Raw genomic sequence first — 26,158 nt, 5'->3', positions numbered from 1 at the left:
GATTCAGTGGTTATTCAGCACCCATAACGCGACTGCAGTTTTTAACCACTGCCATGAACACTGTGGTGTTTGCCTTAGGAGGTATTGCTTGACGTTTTCACCATTAATTAAAAAACATTTCAAATAATGCTGAAGGTAACTTTTCTGCTTTTCTCATAGCTGACATCGGGTGGAAGACCACATTATTATGTTTCTTATAGGAGGAATGCATTTACGCCGATAAAGCTGCCAAAGTACTCCTTGCCCAAGGTAAGTTGTTGCTGAAATGCCCATGTGTTCAGAAATAATTGAAAGCAATACAAGTAACAACAAGATGACATGCAGTGAGTGAAAGCATCGTTGATTAAGAGAACATTTGCAAGCAAGAAAGGCTCAAGTTCACCACTTTGCTTAGTCAAGAATATCAGCATGAAATACAGACAGATTACCACAGCCTATGTCAGTTATTTCCTTATGGTTAGTTGAATAAATTTTGGAGGAATTCCTTTTTACCCCCTTCCTCCTTTCCCCCCCTTTCCCCCTTTCCTTTTCTAGGGTACAGGGGTAAGGATGTAAAATCCCCTGTGATGTGTGATTCTTTTTTTTGTTTTGCCTCATTAGCAGATTTTAATGGGAATCAAGAAAAGGGATGGCTTTGTATGTCTGCTCCATATCCTCCCTAATTAAGAACAATGGTGAATTAGCATTGGAGCTTGAAAGGCTATTGCTGCCTTCTGAAGCTAGATTTTAAAAAAAAGACTATTATAAAATGTTTGCTCCATTTTGGATAAATCACCTTTTTGCAGCTGGAGTCCTAACAGCTTCTTAACAGGGACAAATATTTATCTTTTTTTTTTAAATTCTTTCATTCTCTTCATAGGCTGGCTTGAATGAAATCAAAGTTCAAAGGTAGCAAATGATCTTGTGAATTCTGTGTAACATATAGCATCTGAAGAAAAATGACAATCCCTGGTTAATTTTGGGGAATGCAAAAAGGGAAAAAAGAAAAAGCATAGTCAGCTTGTTCCTGGAAGTTGAAAGTACATCGCTGTTTGTAGATGGAAATATTCAAGGGGATCATTTGGCTATTGTCACAGCTGGCTGTCTTTGATTCCTCACTCCAACAGACGTGTTTAGAGTCGATTGAATGGGTGACCTTCATCATTTAACCAGACAGCAGCTCAAACCCATGTTTTCAGTGTATTCTCTGCTGTTGTGCTTCACTTGAATCACCTGAAAACCCAAGCTCTTAGGATTCTGGGGACCAGAAGCCGTGATCTCTTTGGCTGTGACACAGGAGAATTGGCTATGAAATGTGACTTCAGTAAACTGTTTCTGCTAAAGAAAAATACTTTTTTTTTCCTTTCTTTTCTTTTTTCCCCTCTCTCTCTTATGCTAGAAGATGCACAGATCTGTGTATTGAATTCCCAGTATACTTCTTTTTTCTACAGTCCCAGACAAACTTTGGATTTGTTGTGAGACCTGAAACTCTGACTGCCCCAAAATCTTTAGGCATGTTTTAAGGTATTACTCTAAGGCACAGTTTGAAACTTCATGCTCAAGGGAAGGAATTACTCTGTCAGTTTAGTTGCAATTTAAACAGGTGCAATATCAAGTAGTCCTTAGCAAATGAATTGAATTTTTAGGATGGATACTGTAATACCCAAATTAAAATAATTTACAGTTGATTCAGACTGTCTGTAGCAAGATTGCTTGCTTTGAGCTGGTTGTCTGTCTTTTTCATACGCTTATTTCCCCAATTGTCCAACTCAATGAGAAGTCTGGAGAACCGAGGAAAATATACTGTGATTAAATTCCCATGTGTTCTCAGAGAATAGGAATAGGAGCAGTATGTTCAGTGTTATTTGACCCAAGGAAAAAAGCAGATATTTAAGGAGATAAGACGCTTTGTCAGAAACTGGGAATGTCTTCAAAGACTGAAAAGCCCTGTTTGGCTTGGAGGGAGCTACAGTGGATCTGTGGTTGTCTGGTAGTTTGCTATCAAAGAAAGATAGCTGCTTTTATTAAAAATGCACAAAGCACTATATTATTCAAAGGCATTGAAACAAACAGCTTCTTTTATGCCTAAATTCTCTTTTATCTCCTTCAGCTAAGAAAGTGGGGCCAAGTATGGTAAACAGTACTAAGTCGCTACTGGAATTGAAGATAGAAATGTCAAGCTTTTTGTCTCTGCATGTTGCTCCTAATCTGGAGGGATTGTGATGGCAGGCAGCTTTGGCAGGTGATACTGTTGTTCAGGCAGGAATGGCCTATAGCAAATCAAATCTATAGTTTTCTTGCTGGTGGAATTTATATTCTGGTAACCAGTTCTATTAGAAGTCTGAATGAACTTGAAACTTTTTCCAGTACAAGCATATGTCTAACTTGTGCATAAGGTTGTGTTAGCCCTGTGAATGGTGTTTATGAAAATTTGTTAATTTCTGCAGTGAGGTTGGTGTCTGTCATAGACTCTGTACTGTCACTCCTGATAATCACCTCGAATGTGTAGAAACAGTGCTCAAATTCACTCAATTTTAGACCAATCCACTGGGCAGACATCTCTGAATACAGAATCGAGTCAAGCAGTTTCTCTTTAAAAAAGTCTTGTCCTTAATCCGGTGCTGGGCTAAATACTGATGGGATAGGTGTTTGTTGTACCTAACCACAAAACCATGAGAAAGTTCTGAAATACAGACCTTAAAAAGAACTGACAAATGAAATAATTGACGGGATAAAACAGGCATTACACATCCTACACATCCCTGCTAATTAAATTGCCAGGAAGAAAAGTTCCCTGACCAAGTGCAAAAAAGGTCAACTGGAGCATGTTCAGTGATTCAAAGAGCCTTGGCCTTTAGTCATTTGAGTAGATGCCTGATCAAATGCATGCACAAAATCATGCTCTTACTTTGTCTTTGGAAAGTCAAAAAGGACAGATAATAAAACTGTTTCAGTATGCTGATTTTTTTTTATTTTTCCCAATGTGAAAACTAATAAATCCCTAATGTTCAAAGATGCATTGGATTCCCATGTACTGAATGCCTTCAGTCAAGCCATTACATTGTACCAGAGTCTATTGGACAAGGCCATGTTACGAAGTAAAGTTGACTGATCCACAAAAGAAATCAGTTGGAACACTTTTTTTCTTTTTACATACACTACATGTATTATGGCATTTCTTTCTCAGTCTGTGCTTCTCTAGGCTTAAATTCCTTGAGCCTCACTGTGATCTTAGACTTCCATATTGTAGCATGTTCTTATCAAAACTGAGGAAGAATGTAGTGAATGGATTAACTCATTTGCTTCTTAAACATAGGTGAAATTGCCTTTAATTTTCCCCAATATTGATCAGAATATCTTTTTACCTTTAAGTAGAGAGATCAGTCCGTGTGTATGAACACATACTCGAAAGTTTGAACTTGAAACTACAGCTGTGCCATCTGAAACTGCCTGAAGCACGTTGTGATCATCTACTCGTGTAGTTCTACCAGCAGATTGACTAGGATGATAGTGTGAAATGAAGAACCTCTGACAAACAGCTGTGGCAGTTACTTCTACCAGTACAGCTGGAGCTCGAAGAGAACATTTGTTCACAACCACAATTAATCAGAGCCAATGGGACTTATATTACATTTCCGGTTCCCTCAGAATTTAACCCAATCTGTTCCTCCACACAGCTAGCCCATCTTCTGGGATACGTTTTTCTTCAGTACAAAGAAGCAGGTAAACCAGGTGAACATTCATCTGCACAGATCTGGATCTGAGTCAACAACCAGCTTTTCTGAATCTTAACTGTATAGTGAATCTGCTTTGAAATTTATAAGTCAGATTTCTTCTCAGTATTATTTTTTCATTTTTATACCATAAGGCGCCATATGTAATTATTATTTCCCCCCTACAAATCATCAAGAAAATTGTCAAAGACTATTATATTAACAGAGGAAGAAGTAGCATCAACTTCCAAAGTATATATTTTCTGATAGAGTCCCAGTTTTGCATATACGTCAAAAGCTCTGGCTGAGATCCATGGATGAAAAATAACTTAGGGATAACTGCCCAAAGCATAGAGCTGAATCTTCGGGGAATCACCCAGTGCTAAGAAATCTGCATTTCTTGTCCTATTTCTACGGATTTGTAAGGCATGAGGAACTCAGGCCTTCTGTACCGGGCAGATAGAGCCTTGGAATTTCATTATAACTCTCTCTCAGTGGCTTTTTCACTGGATAATTTCTCCAGGCATCGAAAGAGAAAGGTTCAGGTTTAATAGTTTTTTTGTTGTTGTTTTTAAATTATGCACTCATTTCATTGCTTCCTGCCTGCTGTAACACAGAGCAAATAAAGAAAAATAAAACATCACTCATAACATGTGTGATCTAACTACAGTTTTGATCCTTACATCTAGTGAGAATTAGGGTTGTCTCTCTGTCGTATTGCTGGAGGGGTGTTTGTCACAGTGGTCCAGGGCCTTGACTCATAGGTGACACAGTCATTAGTAATAATAAACAACAGCAACGCTTGGCTGCCAATTAGATCCTCCATCAGTTCCCAAGCGTACTTGGTTTCTGAGAGCTAGAAGGCAAGAGGCAGATGTTCCTGATGTTTTTGCTTTTTCTCATTTTTTAATTTTTTTTTAAATAACTTAAAGTGTTATTAACATCTGTGATTCTACAGTCACAAGTAGTATTGCTCAAGTGCAAAGTAAATAAATAAAGCAAACAAAAAATCACCTCCCCTCCCCCAAACCAAGTGCTAATTAAAATTTTGGTGGAGGAAGCAAAGTGCTGCTGTATAACACTCTGTTGCCAAAGTGAATGTTCAATTAACACCTCATCAGTTAATTACCGCTTTGAAAACTGGCAGTAGAGTGCGGCTGTAAAATATTCCTGGATGGAATTCTCCGCTTACAGAAATGTTGTCTACAGTTTTCAATTAAACTCCTGTCTAAAATATATCCTTTGTTCCTCCACAGTTACCGTGATGCCCTTGGAAATGACAGAGCAGAGATCCCTCTTGTAACATTTTGTTTTCTTTCCTCAGGACATGCATGTTATCAGCACAGATGAGAGTCAGGTGTTTGCAGCTGTTCAAGAGTGGAACCAGAACGACACATACAATCTGTATATCTCTGACACCCGAGGGGTGTACTTCACCCTGGCATTGGAAAATGTCAAGAGTAGTCAAGGGCTGGATGGGAACGTGATGATTGACCTCTATGAGGTATGTCATGACTCTAAATCTTTCAGTTCTTACCTACAAACACATGTGACATCCAATTCCATTGTGTTCTTAGACACATCAGGTCTCGTAGAATGTATGTAAATAGCAGAGCCAAAGCTAAACACTGTTTTTATCTTTCTTTTAATCAAGAATCTCAGTGCAAGCACAGGAGGTTTAAATCAGGCTGTGTTGAAACTAGTCCCAGCTTAGTAGTATGAAGAGAGTCACTACTGTACTCTCTAGTAGGTTCTGAGGTGAGGAAAACCTCATCTATGTAGAAAGATATGCATTGGAAGAAGCTTTCTCAGCCATAATCCTGCTGACACAAATGAATCAAGCCTCTGACCCATATTGTTCCAGCCTGTGGTTCAGAGGGCTCCCAGGTCTGTGAATAGCATCATTCTGCAATTCTGCCATTTTCACTGCATTTCTGAAAGCCCAAGCTCTTGTGATAGAAGGAAGTAGAGACTATAGTTTTCAGCTGTCTTTGTTGCCTTCTGCTGCTTGATCTATTCTGAGAACTGAATTTTAGATAGTCACTCTTGAGCTATCCCCATGAGTGTGGATACTCTCCTTTGTGTTGATGTTTCCTTTATCCTGATCCTAACTAGTAAGTACATTCTGTCTAAGCTGACCTGTAAGAAGGCTAATTTACACTGTCTTCTGTGACAGCTGATCCTGAGAATAGGGCTTGTAACATACCCTTGTACTTCTCTTGGCCTGACAACAGTCTTCTGAATACAGCTGAATAGAAATTCAATGCTCAGTTGATAATTCTGGGGTTTGCTTCTCTTTCCAGATGTCTTCCAGAGGTTTTTTTGACCATTTAGAACAAAGGCCATGAACTAGTTCTGAGTTCCTTTAACAATAGAAATGCTTCCTGTATTTCCGATCACTGAATACTAGCTCTACTGAACAGTTTGCCTTCAGCTGTGCCTTTACTTGGAAACCACCTTGAATTGTCAAGACAGAGCCCTAGCATTATGCATAAATTCAGATGAATTGTAGAAGGATGGGCACTGTCATTTCCCAGTCATTTGGAGTTTTTTACTGTTAATCTCTCTGCAATGCTGGCAGTGCATGGAAAGGCTGTTACCTCTTATTACTGTCAGATCGAGAAGTGGTTTCACTGCATTATGTAAAAGTGTCCTACATACTAGTGGAGGGAGAAAAGCCTTTGTTTTGTTTTATTAGACTGACATTACACAGTAACCTGGATTGAAACTGATGAAATCAGACTTGTAGCATCATATCTGCTGATTATCTAGATAGAAAGAATATTGACTGACACTGAACCTGGCACAGAACTTCCTTTCAATTTGATGTTCTAGCTGGAAGGGAACAGAAAGCCATTCAGCATGATTCTCCCAGAAGAGTTATTGCAAACTGTAAGTGCTTTAGGGGTAAATGGAGATGAAGATCAGAAAAGAAAAAAAATCCATAGATAAATTAGAAGGAAGTGAAGAAATTGCAAAATGTGTCCTCCTTTTGTGACCAGTGTATTTGGAAAAGCAAGATTACTTGAGAAGGTGCCAGAAAAATGCCTGTTAACTGTGTATGTGTCTGTATGCTTACATTTACCAGGTATAATAATAATAAATAAGTTCATCTGGTTGCATTGTGGTGAAAGTGTTTCTGTATGCACATTCCTGATGTGGTTCTACATCAGTAATAAATCTGTTCAGTTCTGCTCAGTGGGAAATTATATTGGACTTGATGAGAAAGTAGAAGTTCTTCCCTTGTACCTCATCACGTTCTCCTTGATTTTCTCCTGGAGGAATGCTCCCAGGAGCCTTTCACTGGGAGACAATTATTTCAGGGTGCTGATGGACATTGTAGGGGATGAGGAGACCACTACCACAGGGACACTAATTTTCTTTCTACGTGTTGGACTGTGTAGGCCATGAAAATAGCTCTTCTTCCCATCACCTTTCTAGTGATGGTGCATCAGTAGGACACTGGACTGCGGTTCCAGGGGTACTGCCCTAGAGGTCATCCCCTAGAAGTAGGAAAGAGTGAGAGCCGCTGACCCGTGGGTACTCTTCCTAATTAATGCACTTTCTCCAAATGATTGCTCTGCTTGGCTCTTTAGCTGGAATGTTCTGCAGCAAGACAATTGTGCCTGTAAGAATCTATGCTAGATGGATAATAGTTGGCCTCTTTGGCATGATTCAAGATGGGTTCCAAGTGAAGGACAACTGAAGGCAAACTGTTGTATTTGACCAGTGATGTAGCACAGAATGGCAGTCATTGGCAGAAAGAGTTGCTGTGAATGTGGTGGGGTGTACCTGTATAGCTATGGCATGCATTCCTATCCAGGACTTAATTTTTTTTAGCAGTATGTATTTCAGATGGGAACTGAATGTTTGAAATGTGAAGTGGGTGATGGGAAGTGAAGGATGTGTTTTGAGCGCCCTGTTCAAAACTTTCACTAAAAGCAGAGGCAGCATTTATATCTACATACAGTGCTTGTGAGGGTGAGGAGATTGCCTACAAAGCCTGGGAAGGTAGATGCAGTGCTTATTTTTCTGATCACTGCTGTTCACGCCCTTACTTGCATAGCTCTGTCTCTATTATGAGTGCATGGACATTGTTTGTGTCATGGATGTGTATACGCAACAGGTGCATCTTCCTACCGAAAGCACACAAACATATACTGTGTGCAGTCATTGTTTCTTAAAGATAGAGCTGTCCCAGGTTGACAGCATAACTTACACTTTGCTTTCTCTGGAAAGCATTTTGAGTTTCAGCCTAGGACTAGAATCATAAAAAGAAAAATTCATAGGATTTCAGAACGCATTTATCACCTGATATATAAAATGCTTTTTAATCATTTATAGCCAGCATTTCACAGGGACTCCATAATACAACTATTTCAGGACAACAACAAAGAAAAGTACAAATAGAGCTATAGGCATTAACCTCTGGTAGGAAAGCCAGAACAATGTTATTTTTCCAACCCTGACTATTTGTACAATTTCACTGGTATAGGAAAAAAAAAAAACTTGTCTCATCAGGGTGCCTTTCTACCACAAAAAAAAGATAACTTGAATACTTTGTGCATCAAAACAATTCAGATCAGACATGGAAAATATTATCTTTTTTACACTTAACAATAAATAACTGAAGTGACTTAATTTAAAGGCTACCACCCATTATAGCAAATTATGTCTAAGTTTTTAGGTGACGTAAAATTCAGTGTCACTACTCAAGGAAGGAAAGTACTATTCAGAATGAATAAGTACACCAATGTACTGTATCAACGTACTATACAGTAGCTAGTGCCCATGGCATGTGACTCGAAGTGCAGGTAAGGTCCTATTGACTGGGAGTAGTGGTGTCCAAATATACCCATGTAATTAAATCAGTTGAGCTGGAACAAATTTTGAATTTGCTGAGTAACCATTTGCCACATGATGCTATTTATGTAATAATCTCTGTCAGCAAAAAGGGCTTGATTGATGATTCTGTGCACCACTTTTGCAGAAGAAGAAAAGATGGAGTGTATAATTGAGCAGATTCGATGAAAAACAAGAAGTTTCTCCGTTTCCCCTCACCTTCTCCTGATTTCCCTTCGCTTCTCATTGTAGCGCTCAGATTACAGAACGACAGCCTAACAAATTCATTCGCAAACAGCAGTAGCTATTGGGCTATTGATTTTCAGTGTGCTAAGAAGATGGGAACATTCTGCATTGTGAGTTGTGGTTTGAGGTTGACTTTTTTTCTTCCTACTAAGGCACTCTCGGCTCAATTGCAATTTGAGTCCATCAGCGTAGCATCTTTCCAAAATCTTCCTGCAGACCTATGGAGTAAAGCTGTTGGGTAAAATGCTGGGAAGAATAAAAAGATGAGGATCTCATCACAAGTTCTATAACTAGCATTATGGGAGGCTTTTCTTGTGTCCCTAGTGCTTCAGTTTCTTCCGAAAGCAAAGCTAGGATAAAAGATCCTATCTACCCCAAGTTACCCTGTTGAAACACTGATAATTATAGAGTGCACTGAGATCCTTAGATAAAATGTCTTAAGCAGACTGTGTGAGAACAGAAACACTAAACAGCAAATGTGTGTGCGTGTTGTCATTTTCTCTGCAAGGTCTAAATTGCTGCTGTTTCCTGCTACTGCATGTAAGAGAGAAACAATTGCCCTGTGCATATTTCAACTTACAGGGGAAAGGATGTCCACCCAGTTGAACAACTGTCACTTTGCAGTTAACTCTACTGATACCTTACCATATTCTTATGCTGCTTCTGTAATATCAGCTTTTTCTTCCGCTTGCACTTCTTCACATATGATGAACTTAGCACATCCCCAGCCCTTCAATTGGCCTTGCTCTGCTGCTCCTTGGCATTTCTTGCCACAACATCTACCACATTCACACAACCACAAGATCGCTGTTGGATTTAACAGGGCAGGAAAGTCACATACCGAGAAGCTGTATGGGCTTGATCTATTTCTCAGCCATGTCAATTTTTCCTAGGTAGCAGGGATAAAGGGAATGTTCTTGGCTAACAAGAAGATTGACAACCAAGTGAAAACTTTCATCACCTACAATAAAGGGAGAGACTGGAATTTGTTGCAGGCTCCGGACACTGATCTGAAAGGAAACCCTGTTCACTGTCTCCTGGTGAGTACTGGGGGGGATTTGAGGGGTAGAAACAACCCAGAACAATCTTTTTCTGCCAGGTAACACAAGGGGAGGATCTCTCCCCATGCAGCATAACTTATGGAAGGAACACTGCATTTTAAAAGTGTGATACATCAGGCTTGGTCGGCCAGATGGTGTAGCAAGACTTGGCATTGCAATTTAATTTAGTTTAATTTAATTTCTGGAACAAAATGAAGCATCGTAGATTAGCTTCCTTCTGCACAACTGATTGTGTCCTCTTAAACAGCATGTGAAGCTGGATGTTGTTTCTGAGCAGTTAGTTCTCTGGACACTAGATGGGAGGAGTGAGCTATTGTACTGAGGGACTTCCAAGAGCCCTGACAACTTCAGACAGGCTCACGTAGAAGAACTGTTTCTTTCAGGCCATTTTATTGGCTCTCCATTGGTATCATTTTAATTTTGAGATCAAAAGTTAGAATTGAAGTATTCGTGCAAATATACGTGTAGCTGTGTGTTGAGAATATCTGTCTGTACTTATTGATATAGGTCAACATATAGATAAATCTTTGTCATTATATGCAAAGGGTTTCTAAAATAGAAAGTGAAACACAGAGTGAACAGAATTGGAGTTCTCTGTCAAATCAGATAGCTTAGCCTGATCTCTACATACTTCTCAGCTTATGCTGGCTATATTCTGTAGTGGGATAATACTCTGAACTAGAGCCTTTGAGATTTTAAAGAGCTTTTATATTAAAAAATAATAATAATCTAACGTGGTTCCAGGCTCAGTACTTAGACAGCTCTTCCTCCTATTGTCCTCTACCTGCATGCTGTTTTCCATCAGAAGAAAAAAAAGTGATGTTTCTCATGTTTAGGCTGTAAGTTAGACTCCAAATCAGCTTTGCCTTTTGTTTATTGTGGTATGTAGCCAAATACTGTGCTAATCTCTGAACTGAAACCTATACATTATTGCTGTAACTAACCTGATATTTGAAGCTAGTTTAAATAATTGATCTTTTTGATCGAGCCAAAATTCAAGCCTTTAATTTTCTCTCCAATTTGGAACAAAGTAAATAGGGTGGACTGGTAGCCAAGAAGCAAACTTATCTCAGAATGTGACTAAACTTGTTTGGGTTTGTTTTCTTCTTCCAGCTTTTTAAAAAATATCTAAGGGCATTTTTAAATTAAATCTTTCAGGGAGATGAAAACTGAAAAGATGGCATTCACTGAACTATGTAGACATAAAACAATTTAATTTTTGCAAGGGAGTACGTGTAGAAACCTTTGTATTTTAAATAGATTGCAACTTAGTTTTAACTCAAGTGAACATATTTTGTAAAATATATTTGATTTTTTTTCAAATTACTAACAATTTTGTCAGAATCCCAAGGTTTTCATGGTGATAGTGTAATATTTAGGGGACTAGAGAGACACAAGAGGAATAAGAAAAACATGCAGGCAAGTGGAATAATCAAAGTAAACTCTATTCTTTTTCCAAAAAGGGGCAAATCCTCAATGAACTTCAACTATGTAGCTGAGGATTTGTTATTCCCAAAGGATTCTCTTCCCTGTGATAAGGCCAGGGGAATGTTTACCCATGTTTATTTTTTCTCCCTTAAATTTCAGTTAGAAATAGACAAGAGACCTCTTTCATTTTCTAGCCAGCATTCTCCTTTGTGCTCAGGTATGTTCCCACAGAATAGTGGAATGGGAGCAGAGTAGAGTTATCAGCTGGGAATAAAGGATCTCAGGTGGTTGTCTTCTAAATTTGCAAGCAAGAAGATAGATGAAATCTGAACTAAGCTGACTTTTTGGGTCTTGTACAGGAATAGGAAGTCTGCCTGCAGGAGAAAGTGAGTAGAGCAATAGAAAAAAAAAAAAAAAAAAAAAACCAACACATCAAAACCACAAAGTAAAACAATCCTGAAAGAGAGACCTAAGCTGTTAAAAAGCTGTTTTTACTTCACAGTTAATGTTGGGGAAAGACGAAAACAGAATATGACATGGAAGAATTCAAGAAATGATAGAGAAGAAAACATGAAAGTTGGGAGGGATAGGTGAAATTTTTGAAGCCAAAGCACTGGAGAAGTTGTAAATGCCTGGAAATAAGTCAGGGATCCATAAGGGTGTTTCGCTCTGGAAAACCATGGAGAAAATATATTATCTTCTGCTAAGGCAATTCTGTTTCTTATCTGTATGACATAGTTACAATACTTAAACAATTCACAAGCTCGTCTCACTTTTGTAGCCCCAACTCTCTCTGTCTGCATCATCTGCTGTTTCATTCCCTTGTATCAGTTGCTCCTTTTCCCTCCAGATATTTCTGTTCCTTGGCATGATCTTTCTTGATCCTTATGGCATAGCCAAGTGAATTCCTAATAGTGTCTTGTAAATCTAGCTTAGCTTCCATCATTACTCCTGGATAGATAATAATGCTTTCACACTGATGGCTTTTAGGATAATTGTCCCTAGCTACAGCTTGGAACGCGGTGCTGATGTACATCTCAGCTTCTGGCAGAATGGGATCTGCTGTTTCCCAGAGTTACTGGATGGTCCCAGCCTGAGAGCAGAATATTATCCTGTGTACATCTGTTCTTTAAACCTCAGCCTAAATCAAGGGAGTGTTAATGCAGAAATAAGTATGTAGAAGCTAAGTTGGCAGCTGAAGAGGTTAAGAGGGAATCTGGTTGAAACACAACACAAGCCAGATGAAACTGTCCCTCTACTGACAGTAAGCACAAGAAGGTCTTTTCAAAGCATGTCAAGGAATTTATTTGCATTACTTTATGAGGTTGGTCTGAATAATGAGGATGGAGGAAAGCAATGACATTCCCTCTAAGCCTGAGGTTTTATTTTTCTTGTTTGTACCACTTATTTTCTAGGCTGAATACACTTAATCTTCATAAAGTAACTGCCAAGTTATTATATACCAAAGATGCTGATTTTGTTTAATACTTATCTCATGCTGTGAAGAAGTTAACTGAGGAGTAATTCTACCTTGCAAGTTATGGGCAACTGTCTAGGAGAGTTATTCAGTTAGCTTTCGAGTATGATCTTGTGGTTAAAACACTGGGCTGAATATCAGGAGAATCTTGATTCAATTTTTAGGCCTACCTCCAATTTTCTGTGTGACCTTGAGCAAGTCATTTACTTCTCTGTGCCTTTCTTCCTCAGACATCTGTTTATTCCCTCTTTAATTTTGGTTGTTTTGTCTGTACGAATTATAAGGATTTCAGAACAAAGACCCTTTTTTTTTTTATAAGTGGGGAGACATTCACACCATCTGCCACGAAGTCATTTAAGCATCTTAAGAGAGGTGTGTGAGTATCTCTTATGGAAGTGTTTTCTCTTTTAATTGCTCCTTGCAACTGCAGGTGTGCAAATACTGTGACTTACCCCTAGGTTTCTAGATAGTGTCTAGCATTATCCTTGTGTCGCAGTACTTGCCCCCACTCCTGACCAGGGGCTAGCAGTACAGACATAAAAGGAGTTCTAGCTTCTCTGTGGAACATGATTGGTATGGGGAATTCTTTTGGGCCTCCTTGCAAGATAGAATGGATTTTATACATACAAAGTGTTTGGCTGGAAAGGAAAAGTTGCTTTTAACATTGCAACTAGTTGTCACTGGAGTCTCTATCCACTGCTGCACTTCAACCAGTAAAAAGTCGTGCTATTAGAAGCGCTCTCTCACTTCTTGGATGTTGTAGCTTTTAATCTTGGGAGCCAGTAAATAGATTATGGGGAGTTGGAACCAGATGATCTTCAAGATCTTTTCCAACCTAAGCCATTCTGTGATTCTATGTTCTGATTAATATTTGATGTATATATTCCACTTCTGTCTACTGTATGTGTGAAGTGCTACAAATTTGAAAGAAAATTTCTGGTAACACAAAAATCTGAGTCTAACGAGATTAAATCTCTGTCAGACTGGGGGAATTGGCTGAGTTGCTGCCATTAGCTATTGTCTTGAAAATGCTGAGGTGGACTTGGAGTGCATTAGTTTTAAAAATATGTTCTGTTTCTAGACTAATAAAAGGGAAGAATTCATTCCCTCCTAATGCTTTCCCACTTCTGAATGTGCGTCAGCTCAATTTGGTTCCCACTCCCTCCCCACGCCCCAGGCTGCTCCAGCAGCTGTCCTCGCAAGGCTGTCACTTGGAGTTAGCTTCTCAGTGCATTCCACTTGGCAGGCTGTGCTCCCTTCTGCACCACCCTGCATTCCTCTTTCCTGTCTCACATATACTATATAAACATATATATTCATCAATCCTCACTATCCCTGTTCACCTTTGAGAAGAAAAAACAAAACAAAACAAAAGAACAAACAACAACAACAAAAAAAACACCACCAACAACAAAAAAAATCCCCGAATTGCCTTTTAGTGGTTATCCTTATTCACAGCATGATATTCATTTTCTCCTACCTGGAGGTGGGATATATCAGTGGTCTTCTACCAGTGACTGCAGAGAAAGCCTACAAAATTTATGAGGCTGGACACTTAGCATTTAGGTAACTGACGTAAGAGAGAGACCTGCTTCCCTAGAGCCTATGGTGCTTTCTGCATAGCATCCTGTTTGTCTGAAAGCCATGCTAGCTGAAGCATGTGTTCTGCTGTGTTTGCATTCCTGTACTGTCTGATGTCCCCCTCAATTTGGTGAGTTTGCTTCAGCTTTTCTTGCCCATATTTTTCCCTTTCCTTTCCCTTAGAATGTTTCCCGAGGTTTGAACGTGAAAAGACTGAAAATAAAACTCAAGGGAAAGCAAAAATTATCAGAATTTTTTAAAAAGTATTTCACTGTAGATTTGGAGAGGTCATAATGACAACTTTGGGAATCTGCCTGTTTGTCCTTCTTACCTTCTTGGTCAGCTGATTTATTCTGTATCCCTCCTGTTTGATTTGAGTACCTGAGATACAAAATCAATAACAAATAGGTAAGGTCTGTACAGACGTACTTGTATTGAAATCTCAAAGGTCACATAAAGATGGGGTGATGAAATATGAAACAACTGTTAAACTGACAATTTCAAGTCCTGATATTTCTTCCTAGCGCAGTGCAGAACAGAGCCATATGTCAGAAGTATTCAGGGTCAAGAAATGGTCTGACACTCCCTGAATTAAGTTGTTTCTTATGGCTTACAAGTGGTGACTCAGCACCACGCTGACAGGGTTATACTGCAGAGATATCTTGAGCACTGCTGCCTGGTGAGTCACTTCAGCATATCTGTAACCCTGCTTGCTTCTCAAGACAGCCAACAGTTGGTGGAGCTAGGTACTGCTTACCATTACCTGCCCTTGCAATTCTCATTGCATCCTTTGTGAGTACAGCCTCAAACATCTCATCTTTGTGAGAGTTTCAGTCTAGAGAATCAGTTTCCCAGTGGGAAAGGGTTGCACTGGGAAGGGACAGCAAAAATCTCACAAGACAAGCAGAGCAGTGGCCTTGTCTTTCAGAGGGTGGCTTGATACAGTGGTTAGGAAATAGTATTTGGCTATCTTAATAGTAACTGTTGATATCTTATGCCCTTCATAGCACAAAGGCCTGTAGAAATGGGAGCATATGCTTCGTGTTGTGTCTGCTTTTTCACTTTAATCTCTCCTTTCTCCATAGCCCTATTGCTCCCTTCATCTCCACCTGAAGGTCTCAGAGAATCCCTATACCTCAGGAAACATTGCCAGCAGAGACACTGCCCCCAGCATTATTGTAGCTTCAGGTATGAAACATTTAAAGAGTGCCTGTATTTGATGTGCAAACACTGAGAAAATTCTGAACATGTGATGGATACAGAGGGCATGGAGTGTCCTGTGGGGTGTCACACTATCAGTAGGGCAGGCTGTCAGACAGAAGTCTTCATGGACCTTCAATTTTTCATCTGATTTTTACAGAAACTTACTTTCAGGACTGAGGCGATGATGTCTAACCTTATACTATCAAGAACATTAGATTCAAAATGGGGAATTTCTTTTATGCGCAGCGGTGCATAGATCTGTATACAGTGTTGGGTTTTTTTGACATGTATTTTCTTCAAACTGAAATTCTCTCCCTTTCCTTTATTTTTCCTCCCACGACTAAATGTTACATAATTACAAAAGATAAATGAATATGTTTAATTCCCTGATTTGCTAATTCTGCTGTTTCTGAAATTTTTCTTCACTAATTAATGTTCTACTTCCAGGTAATATAGGCCCTGAACTATCAGACAATGACATCAGTATGTTTGTTTCTTCTGATGCTGGAAACACATGGAGACAGGTACATGACACAGAATCACAGGATTTAAGAGTAATTGTAGGAACTGTCAAAGAGATATATTCAAAATGTTGTTTCGTTTTTGTTTCTTTTGATTCAAAATAGCTTTTTGAAAATCTGCACGAAAGGGAAGGCTTCTTTTCCCTTCCTGAGAGGTACAGAAGTGCCCAAAGAAAAATAGTGTGTATGTCATTATGCATCATATAACAGAAAATTATTTTTATAATTCTATTCAGTTTGGCTTCAGTTTAACCCTGTAGCAGAAAGGATTATTTCTTTTCATCCATTATTATACTTTCCCAAGAATTAACAGTTACAGTGTTCTACTTTTCCCTCACTGTGCATGGGACTGGATGATGAAGTTAAATCATAATAATATTTAGTGGAATCCCACCTGATAACAGAGCATGCTACCCTGCAGTGTGTCTATCTGCAAAAAAAAAAAAAAAAAAAAAAAAAGGAAGTTCTATTATTCCCATTTCATAGATGGGATATCATGTTACAGAAACCAAGAGTCACTTTCCCAGACTCACAATTACTGCTGCGAAAATTCAAGAGCAGATGTTTGCAGAAAGCCAATGCAAAATAAAAATAAAAATAATTAAAAAAAACATTGCCTTACTCAACTCAGTAACTTCTGTAGTAAGTACTTATCCTCTTTCATGATCATATTTAAAGAATGATGATGTTTTCTTTATACCAAAGAAAATAGATCTAAATATATGTTTCTTTTTTTAGATATTTGAGGAAGAGCACAGCGTTCTGTACCTGGATCAAGGAGGAGTACTGGTTGCCATAAAACACACGTCTCTGCCTATCAGACATCTCTGGTAATGACTCTGATTGTCCTAAATGTGATAGTCTGATACCCTTCCTTTCAAATGCCAGGAAGTAAAAAATCAGGCTGAAGCCACTGTTTTCTAGAAAATATCACTTCAGAAACTGACGAATGTTAACTCAGATAAAGCTAAGAAATCCTGGCAGCTGCAGCTTAGATAGCTTCAACTTGGCCAGATCTTAGATACCATCAACACCATCAACATAATTCCTGATTGACTAAGACTTGGAGGCTTGAGTTTGGTTATTTATATAATATGTAATCTGGATGATAGTTTTTGCCTCTTACTGAGTTGCCCAAGTACTCTTAGTTTTCAAAATTATTGATGAAGTTGTCTTCTGCATGGCAGACAGCACTTCTGAGCAAGAATCTTGTTGAAGAGCATCATGGTTATATAGCCAGTAAGACAAAATTATCTCTTCTAGTTATCATCCTTGAATTTATGTGGTAGGTAGAATATAGTTTTATGCTGTTTTGCATTGATTTACTGCCACTGCAACAAGAGTCATATCAGTATCTAAACCACCCAGACCCAAGTCATGGGAAGTAGTTCCAAGCTTTTGCTTAGACCCACCACAGGGAAAACTGCTGCTTAGAAGAGGCAAAGCTCTTGTGATCTGAAAATCGCACCTCCTTAAAGTATCTTTGGTTGGGGACCGAATATTAAGTTGCTCAAAATTATTTGTGTATTTTAAATATAATCATAGTGCTGGGCTACATTTTCTCCTTTAAGCATCAATCTCTAAGGTATCTTTATTAGTTTCTGCCACTTAAGTATTGGCCTTGGCTTAGCAGTATAATGCCAGAAAGCTTGATCAATGCTCTGATTTATAATGCTGCCACCAAAATTAGATATTCCAAGGGCTAAAAATACAATATTCAAGAACAGAAGCTACCTTCTACTTCCCATAGCAGCTGTAGTATCCCCCCAATTACAGTCAGAGAATGAGGGAAGAAGATATTAATTCTGCTTTCTCTATCAGGTTAAGTTTTGATGAAGGGAAATCTTGGAGCAAGTACAGTTTCACATCACTCCCACTGTTCGTAGATGGAATTTTAGGGGAACCTGGAGAAGAAACTCTCATCATGACGTAAGTGAGCATGCCATCATGCTAACATTAGTGGGAGCAACACTATAATAACCTTATGAGTATCGTTCACAACAGCGTTTCTGGTTGGTGACCAATCCAAGTGCTAACTGAAGCCAGGACTATACAGTCTTCTGTTGCTAAATCATCAATGTTTATTTGTGATATTATTGAAAGAATGACAATAAGATTGCTTGCAAGCTGAAAGCACATTATCATTTAGCTTACCAGCATGAAGCTCAACTCCTCAAACTGAATACGATTTAAAGAAAAGTTACTCTTGATAGATGAATATTTAAAAGAAAAATGATGGAGTATTTTATAGCTGTGTTTTTGCTACTACTTTATATTTTTTAACCGAGAAACAGAAAAATGAAGACATTCTTTGTAAGAATGAATGACAAAATGTTGCCTGGAGGCTGACTCACAAAAAATTGTGATTAGTTTCAATGTGGTATGCTGAGAACTGCATTGTGCATAAATCTAGATGCACTCTGCCAGAAATTGTGACATTTTACTTGATATCAGGTTAGTAAAAGGAAGAGGAAAGTTATTTTTCTGTCTATAAAAAATGAACTGACCTGTAATAAACAGAATATCTGGCTTGAGAACTAACCTGAGATAATAGAGATGTATGGAGAACAATACCTTCAGGTTCTGATTTTAATTATTGTGGAAATGATTCCCAAAGCTCATAATTAAAGATAACAAACCCTTGTAGGTATAACTATCTCCATCCCTATGTCAGGTCTTCTCTGGTCAGTTTGTGGAGTAGCACTACTGGGAGGATTATTTATTCACAGAATAAAAGCTGTGTGCACTGTAGAAGGTTTATAGGTACTTAGGAGTCTAAGTCTCACTTCCACTGTGTCAGTGACGTGAAAACTAGTAGGACTGAGAATCCTGTAGCATTTCTGCTGGAAATTAATCTCTGCTGTAACTAGAATACTCCACCTGGTGTTACCTTTTACTGTATGGCACTTTCTGCTGTATTCTGTAGAGTGTTTGGACATTTCAGCCACCGCTCAGAGTGGCAGCTGGTGAAAATTGACTACAAGTCCATTTTTGATCGGAGATGTGCAGAAGAGGACTACTGGACTTGGCAACTCCACAGCCAGGTGAGAAGCAAGGAGGCTGAGATCTGACCTGAGGCAGCTAATGATCCTACAGTTAAAGATCAGCATAATCCGCTGTGTTTTTCTGTTAGCCTTATGTATCCAATTGTCCTTTACTGGATGTTTTATTTTTCTCTTAACACTGATAGTGTTGGCCTATGAGCCCTGAAGGATGAACAGATGTCTTGGCTTGTTCAGTTATTAATGAGTAAGACTCTGTGTTATAAAAGGAGCAAAGGTTTAGAGGCTCTGTGCAGGCAATTAGCTAAGACTCTTATCTTCCAGCAGGGGGATGCAGCTGCAGCAGAATTGCTGCTACTGAAATAGGCCTGAAATCCTTTTCTCCTAGAATTCGCATGCAGTTCTCTCATCCTTACCTCTTTTCTCTTCTGTTCCTTCATGTCCTCAGAACCAGAGATTTTAGACCCTTCTAACTCTCTCACACTTGTTTCCCCAAGTTCTGCCCTCTCACCCTCATGTCTTGTTCACTCATTTTCATGCTTGCTCTGTCTCTCTCAGCTGTGGTACATCTGTTGCGGGAACCAGACAATTTATTCACCATTGTGTTGGCCCCCCTGTGTCCTGTTCCTGGCACATGTAATGCAGAGCTGCATAATTCCAGGAATTATCTCTCAGGTGTTGAATGAGTTGATGTGCTCATGTCTGTGGGCATGGGGGCATCTTACAAGTTCTGCCGAGTTTGGCATGGCAGCCTGTGTTCTATCATCTTGGAACAAAATATAGCCCAAATTCTATGGTTATATAAACACCACAGTCTTCACTGCAATCTAAAAAGGTACACCCATTTGTATCATCAAATGTTGTCTTGCTGGGCAATATCATGCTGGGCAAGAATTTAATAATGGGTGTGAAATGAAAGTAGCTTGACTCAGACTAGCTGCTCACACAAGGCAAAATGCCACACTAAAAATACCAATTATGACTTAGACACTGAGATTCAAGAATCCACAGCATTTTACACCAGGTGCCATTTGGGCCTTTCTCTTTTCATGGGCAGATCAAAGGTCTGAAAAGTTTATTTTTCCCATACTGATCTTAACATCACAAAAGGTAAAAAGTGAGACCCCACTTTCTTTTATTCTTTACTTTCTTGTGATTGCATAAGCAAAAACACCAAGAATTTTGCTGTATATCTTTGAAGATGTTGGCTTTGGAGCTTGCAGAACTATTTTTAGGAAGATGGCTGTGGACTTTTGCCTTTTGATTTACTTTCCTTTGAGTTTACAGGGCTTAGCCACATTCCCTAGATATAAACGTGTAGCAGGGCGCTCAAGATAGTGAGAGGACAAGGAAGTGTTAACATTCCAGTACATTACAAATCAAACTCTGGACAAAATGAATTCAGAAACTGTGGAAAGTATTTAGGCATATACATATTACTAATTTCTACTGAATAAAATCATTGCCAGAGTGATTAAACTAACGGAACAGACCTACTTTATCTCAGAGTGGAGGGATCAGGCTCTGTTTTCAGTTGCTATGAAACTTAATCTCTAAACAAGAAACGAGTCTGACTCAAATACTTATTGGGCTTGGAACAAATTCAGAATTGAATCTGATTCATAGGTAACCCCAGCTCATTTCTTGGTGTATATTGGAAAAGCTGCTTTAGTCTCAATTAAAGCTTCAGTAACTTTAATTAGCTCCACTGTACTGACATGGTATTTGACTTTCCATCCTTTTCTCTTGAGTCATAGCCCTTAATATTGCACAGTCTTGAAAAAATGAGTGTTACAAACAGCCTAGTGGGTGTAAGAGAAATATATTTTTGGTTTTGTTTCCAGGGAGAAGCTTGCATCATGGGAGCAAAAAGGATCTACAGGAAGCGCAAGTCAGAGAAGAAATGCATGCAAGGAAAATATGCTGGAGCTATGACCTCAGAGCCATGCGTATGCACAGATGCAGACTTTGACTGGTGAGCAATGGGCACATTAAATTGGGTCAGATCTACCTAAAATGATGTGCTTCCCACCTTACCAGAACACAGGGGTTGACAGGGTTGCCAACCACATGCTCAGGTTCTGGAAGACTAACTGACTAATGCATTGTCGGTGTGTTAGTGGTTAAGCCCCTTAAACCCATAAGGGCTTCACAGTCATGAAACACTTCTGATAAACGTCTGCTTTCATTGCAGAACTTCTCACTTTGAGAATTTATGTTTGTATTTCTTTGAAACTGATTGAGTGATTTGCTGCTATAAAGGCTTGTTGCTAGTAGCAGAACAAAAATACTGTAGTGATATTTGCTGGGGGGAAACTGGCATTTATTTCTTTTACATTCACCTAGAGGAAACATTCTGCAAAAGGTTTGCTGGGCTGTGAAAGAACATCTTGGAGAATACTTGGATGGTTAGGGTTGTGTGACAGACAGTTCACGTAGACTCATGAGGTCCTTTGGATCTGTTGGAATGGGGAGAATTTTGAAAGTCCTCCTATTAAAAGTAGCCTGAGAAAAATATCCTTAAAATACTGCGAATCTCTGCGCTGAGCAGACTGCTAAAAAGCCTTTCTGACTAGGAGGGTATTCCTCCTCCTGGTGAAACCACTTCTGTTTTAGAGCAAGGTATCTCTGAGCTCCTGTTATTCATGTAGTCCTCAGATCTGGATTTTGACTTTATCCATTTCAGCTTCCTTCTCCACTGCCTCTGAGGAAAAAGAGAATAAAACATCCAATTCAGAAATACTTACCACAAATAGTCATCACTTATTTATCTACTTAATACAGTCAGGAACATGGTATTACATAGATTTTCCAGAGAACGCTAGAAAAGCCACAGGGAAAAGAAGACAGGGGAGGTAAGAAATGGCAGAAAAAAGGTTCTGCTGGCTTGACTGAATTTCTCAGCCCGGATTCATTGTGTTAACAAAATCAAAGCTCTGCTTCTGTGCCGTAGTATTCAGGCTTCACTGCTGTAGCACCCTGCATAAGCTGGGCCGAAGGGGAATTTGGAAGAAAATCGGTCAATAAAGCCTTGCTGTGAAAGGATGTCCTCTGGAGGGGGTTTCCTGCAAGAAGATGATGCACTTTTCTCATCCTCATTTATGACAATTCTATAGTGCTTTTGAATGATCTTTTTTTTTTTTTATGCTGGTCAGGGCTCTGAATTGAAGTCGATTTAACTCATATCCCTCAGGCAGGGAGAAGCTCCTGTGCTATCTCTACTTGGGTTTGCAATCTTAACATAATCTAGGCAGCTTTTTGCATTAACAGTAATGGTTGCAGGATGCAGGTTTGTACACAGAATGAAAGAAGACAACAATCCCTGCCCCATTCAGTGTAGTTCGGATAGTGAATTTGTAAGGAGAAAATTTTCTTACCTAAGTTTGTCAGAGCTTGGAGTAAAATCAATCATATGTATATGATAAAGTTACAACGCACAAACAAAAAGCATTATTTCTGTTAGGCTTGTGTGTTGTTTTATCAGTTCAGAGAGTAGAAAAAAGCCAGTCATAAAAGACTTATAGATTGTCTGTTGTTGTTTTTTTTTCTCTTAGTAATATCATGAGTTCAAGGTTCTTTTCAAATTTGTATGCACGCCATTGTGGTTCTTTCTCAGAGAAAAGGGCACATTTGTTTATTGCTTTACACAGCAACAAAAACTGAGTGGCATTAGAAATGACTGTAGATTCTCCAACCTCGGGAATCTGAGCTCTTCTGACAGAAGATGTCTCCTCCTGTGGCCTCCATCCAAACCCACACTGCTCCCTGCATGGGCTGCAGCTCACAGCCAGAGGGCAATGGTGCTTCAGGAATGGGTGTGCAGAAACCCTCAACAAATCTGTCCTAGCAACGGCCTGGAAACGAGATTGTCCTCCTTCATTTAATTGATTTGGGTAAATGGATGACACCGTTACTTGTGTGTTATTAAGGCATTAATTTAGCTGCTTTCCTTCCATTGTGTTCCTTCCTGCTGTTTGGACAGTTATTACGGCAATATCTCTTTGGTAGAAACACCTTCCAGACATGGACGGAAATCTTCAGTGGTGCTCATTCTTCAGCTACCTGTCTCCCAGGTCCTTTAATAGAAACTTTGAGTGAAGTGTTGCTCTGCCAGTCCTCCCTCTGAACACATTGCCATTAATACTGAGCACTTCTCCTATCCGTGTTCCTATATCTCATGCCTTCGTGGGGAGCAGCAGCCTGTTTATGCTGGTACTAGTGACTTCAGATAGCTAAAAAGGTGCAAAGGAGCCTTACTGCAGATGAGAGTCTAACATATTTATCTCACTGATGATATTGACGAGGATCTGTCTGGCTCTTTTTTTTTTTTATTGGATAGCATTTAAATTACAGACCTGCCTGCTAGGTTTAATTCTTATGCTAAAACACCAGAGTCCTCTGCCACAAGAAACTGTCTTGACAAACTGCGTTGAGGCAGAAGGCAGATGCTGAATGTGATCAGACTGTGTTGGCTTCATGTGTTAGCACTCATTGGTTCATGCAGTCATGCAGGTGTCAGTTCTGAAATGAACGTATATTTGCACCCTAAAGTTAATTAAATTTGTTTTCATTCAAGAGAGCATACTTAGCTGACAAATTTTAAGTTCATTTTGAATGGCTGTGGAAAATAGAGATTCAAGTCTGAGGTGTATCTCTGCATCCTTAGGGGCCTAGATATCTATGAGGCACAGATTTACTGGAAGGACACTTGGGGGTTTTATATTCCCTGTTGAGATAAACTGGAGTGACCTGTACTTCTGAACACTGATACAGTTATAATCATATGCCTTCCTAGATACATCATTCAAAGTGCTGCTGAATCCATCCTCCTCTGAGACAAATACCAGCTCAAGTCCTTGGAATACTGTGAAGCAAGTAGAATTTCCTTTAACAGAAATCTGTACTTATACCATAGTTTAATATTAGAAAATACTAAGTTAATAAAGTGATAGTAAGGCATTACTACACCTGTGGCCACAGTTAATTATTTCTACAGGACTTTTTGGAAACTACAGATCAAAGGTGACTTTAATCACAGGTACCTTGATTCCACCCTATTTAAGGTCTGAAAAGTTTGTAGATCAGAGTGTGTAAAACGATGGGTAATATTTCCTGTTTCTGGCATGGCTGACCTTAAGGTGAAGCTGTTAAAATTAAGGAAATCCTGTGCTCATGTTAAGTCATCTCTGCAATCTCAGAAAGTATGAACATGGCAATAACTTTTCTGACTTACTTGATAATTTCTTTATCTTAAAGCAGTGGGATTACAATAACATCATGTAGATTTACTGTTCTTCCATTACAATATGTTTGTCACGTGTGTTTTCAAGCAAAAGATTTCCAAAAGGGATTTCTTTTCTTTGATGGTTACCTTGTGCACAAACACAAAATCAGGGAATTTGCCATGAGCTTTTGGAGTAGGGTTATAGAACTTCTGGATTCAGTCTGTCTTTAATTGCAGAGGAGGACTTGTGAATATAGGAGAAATAATGGAATACACAAATAGAATTCCTGTTTAAACTAGTATAAGTGGGTCCATATAAAACCATTGTCAGTGAGAGTCAGATAGTAGGCTGCTTCATGCTGATAAAACAAGCCCTGCTGTTAAATGTTCTGCTCTTATTTTGATAAGTACATTATCTATTTCACCTGAGTTCTTTTCAGGCAGGCAGAATATACCATCAATATATGCAAATTCCAATTCCCAGGTACCTGGCAGTGACTTGGCTAGCTGATTGCAGGCTGGAGCTGATGCCTTTCCTGTTTCCAGATTTTGCTATACTTGCTCTTGCTATGGCAATCCAATTGATGCTAATGCTTGTTGATTGCTGCAAAGCCTGTTGTGCCAAATTGTAGGCAGCAATTTGTTGTCAGCATCAGTGTTCTGCGTGCACCAGCCTGTAGCCAAGGAATTCATTAGATTCCAAGACTGCGGAGGTGAACAGGGGGCTGGTGCATCTGTAGAGAGATACGGAACAGCAATTCATGTCATTTTCTGGGATTATATTTCTGTAGGGCCTTAATGAGCCAGACGATTTGCAAGCCTGAGAGTGACACTGTGAAACTTCTGTGCTTAGAACTATTTCTGCTGTGGAAAATCCTATCATTTCATTCTCTTGGGTTTGAGAAATCCATGTGTAGTCACACCTAGTGAAGTCAAGCTTCTGTTGCCCAGATTTGTGAGTACTAACAGGAAGCAAAAGTATGGCTTGAGCGTAGATGTGTATAATAAGAAATCACAGATGGATACTGTTGTATTAAGTTGTACTGCAGATACTGATCCCCTCTGCAGCATATCTCATTGCTCTGTTTTGTTTTCACCCGATTACATAACGTTGTGTGCGTAGAGTGTTACAGCCTTTTAATTAGAGTGACACAAGATAACTTAGGAAAACAGTGCTGCAAAGTGTTGACAAATGAATTACAAAAATCCAGGAGTCCCACTTGTGTGTAAATATTTGTTTTCTCTAAGCAAATCAGAGTGGTGTTATTCTTCATTATAAAGTGTTTCTACAGCCATAGTGTTTTTAATCCAACAAGGATGATTAGAGGAGCACATGGCAATGGGAGAATAGGCTGGCTAATGCTTCCAAAGCAATTAAGCAACATTCAATCACTAGCATCTGAGTAAATAGATTCATGAAAATCCAATCACAAAAACTGAGGAAAAGACCCATTTAGGTCATCTAGTTCATTGCTGTTTCCTAGAGCATGTTCTCAGTTATTCGCTGTAGCTATCCCAAGCATCACAGCTGCCAAAATGTTCTTTTGGAGCAGTTGTGCAGTCCATTGTGTTTAGTTTTTCCACATGATGTGCAGCATTAGTTGTGGTTTTTGTTGTTGTTGTTGTTAATGTCATCTTTTAAATTGCTGGTTTCAGGTTACATCAAAAGATTTCTTTTCTTGCAAAGTTACAAGCATGGGTAAAAAATTGTGATAAAAGTCCTCTCAATGTCCACCTTATGAGTGGCTGAGATCCTTGGGTTTGTTCAGCTCAGAGCACAGGAGGCTGAGGGGAGTTCTCCTGGCAGCCCACAGCTTCTCTCAGTGAGCAGAGGGGCTGCACTGAGCTCTGCTCAGTGACTGTGCCCCAGGGAATGGCATG

At 39.2% G+C, this 26,158-nt stretch overlaps 1 protein-coding gene across 6 annotated transcripts in view; it reads left to right on the top strand.

Moving 5' to 3' along the window:
- The window catches only part of SORCS1 (sortilin related VPS10 domain containing receptor 1), a 554,925-nt gene that overhangs the window by 484,329 nt on the left and 44,438 nt on the right, over positions 1–26,158 (top strand). For all 6 annotated transcript variants that reach the window (XM_025151802.3, XM_025151799.3, XM_025151797.3 and 3 more), the window contains 9 exons: positions 160–249; positions 5,017–5,196; positions 9,674–9,820; positions 15,413–15,515; positions 15,978–16,054; positions 16,790–16,881; positions 17,873–17,980; positions 18,978–19,095; positions 20,898–21,028. In XM_025151802.3, coding sequence (XP_025007570.1) covers positions 160–249; positions 5,017–5,196; positions 9,674–9,820; positions 15,413–15,515; positions 15,978–16,054; positions 16,790–16,881; positions 17,873–17,980; positions 18,978–19,095; positions 20,898–21,028 — 1,046 coding nt within the window. The remainder of the gene's footprint in view (positions 1–159; positions 250–5,016; positions 5,197–9,673; positions 9,821–15,412; positions 15,516–15,977; positions 16,055–16,789; positions 16,882–17,872; positions 17,981–18,977; positions 19,096–20,897; positions 21,029–26,158) is intronic.

The sequence above is a fragment of the Gallus gallus genome, chromosome 6 (genome assembly GCF_016699485.2).
Source record: "Gallus gallus isolate bGalGal1 chromosome 6, bGalGal1.mat.broiler.GRCg7b, whole genome shotgun sequence".
In the NCBI taxonomy this organism is placed as follows: domain Eukaryota; kingdom Metazoa; phylum Chordata; class Aves; order Galliformes; family Phasianidae; genus Gallus; species Gallus gallus.
Note: the sequence above shows the minus strand (reverse complement) of the source record. Positions and strands in the feature narration are given on the sequence as shown.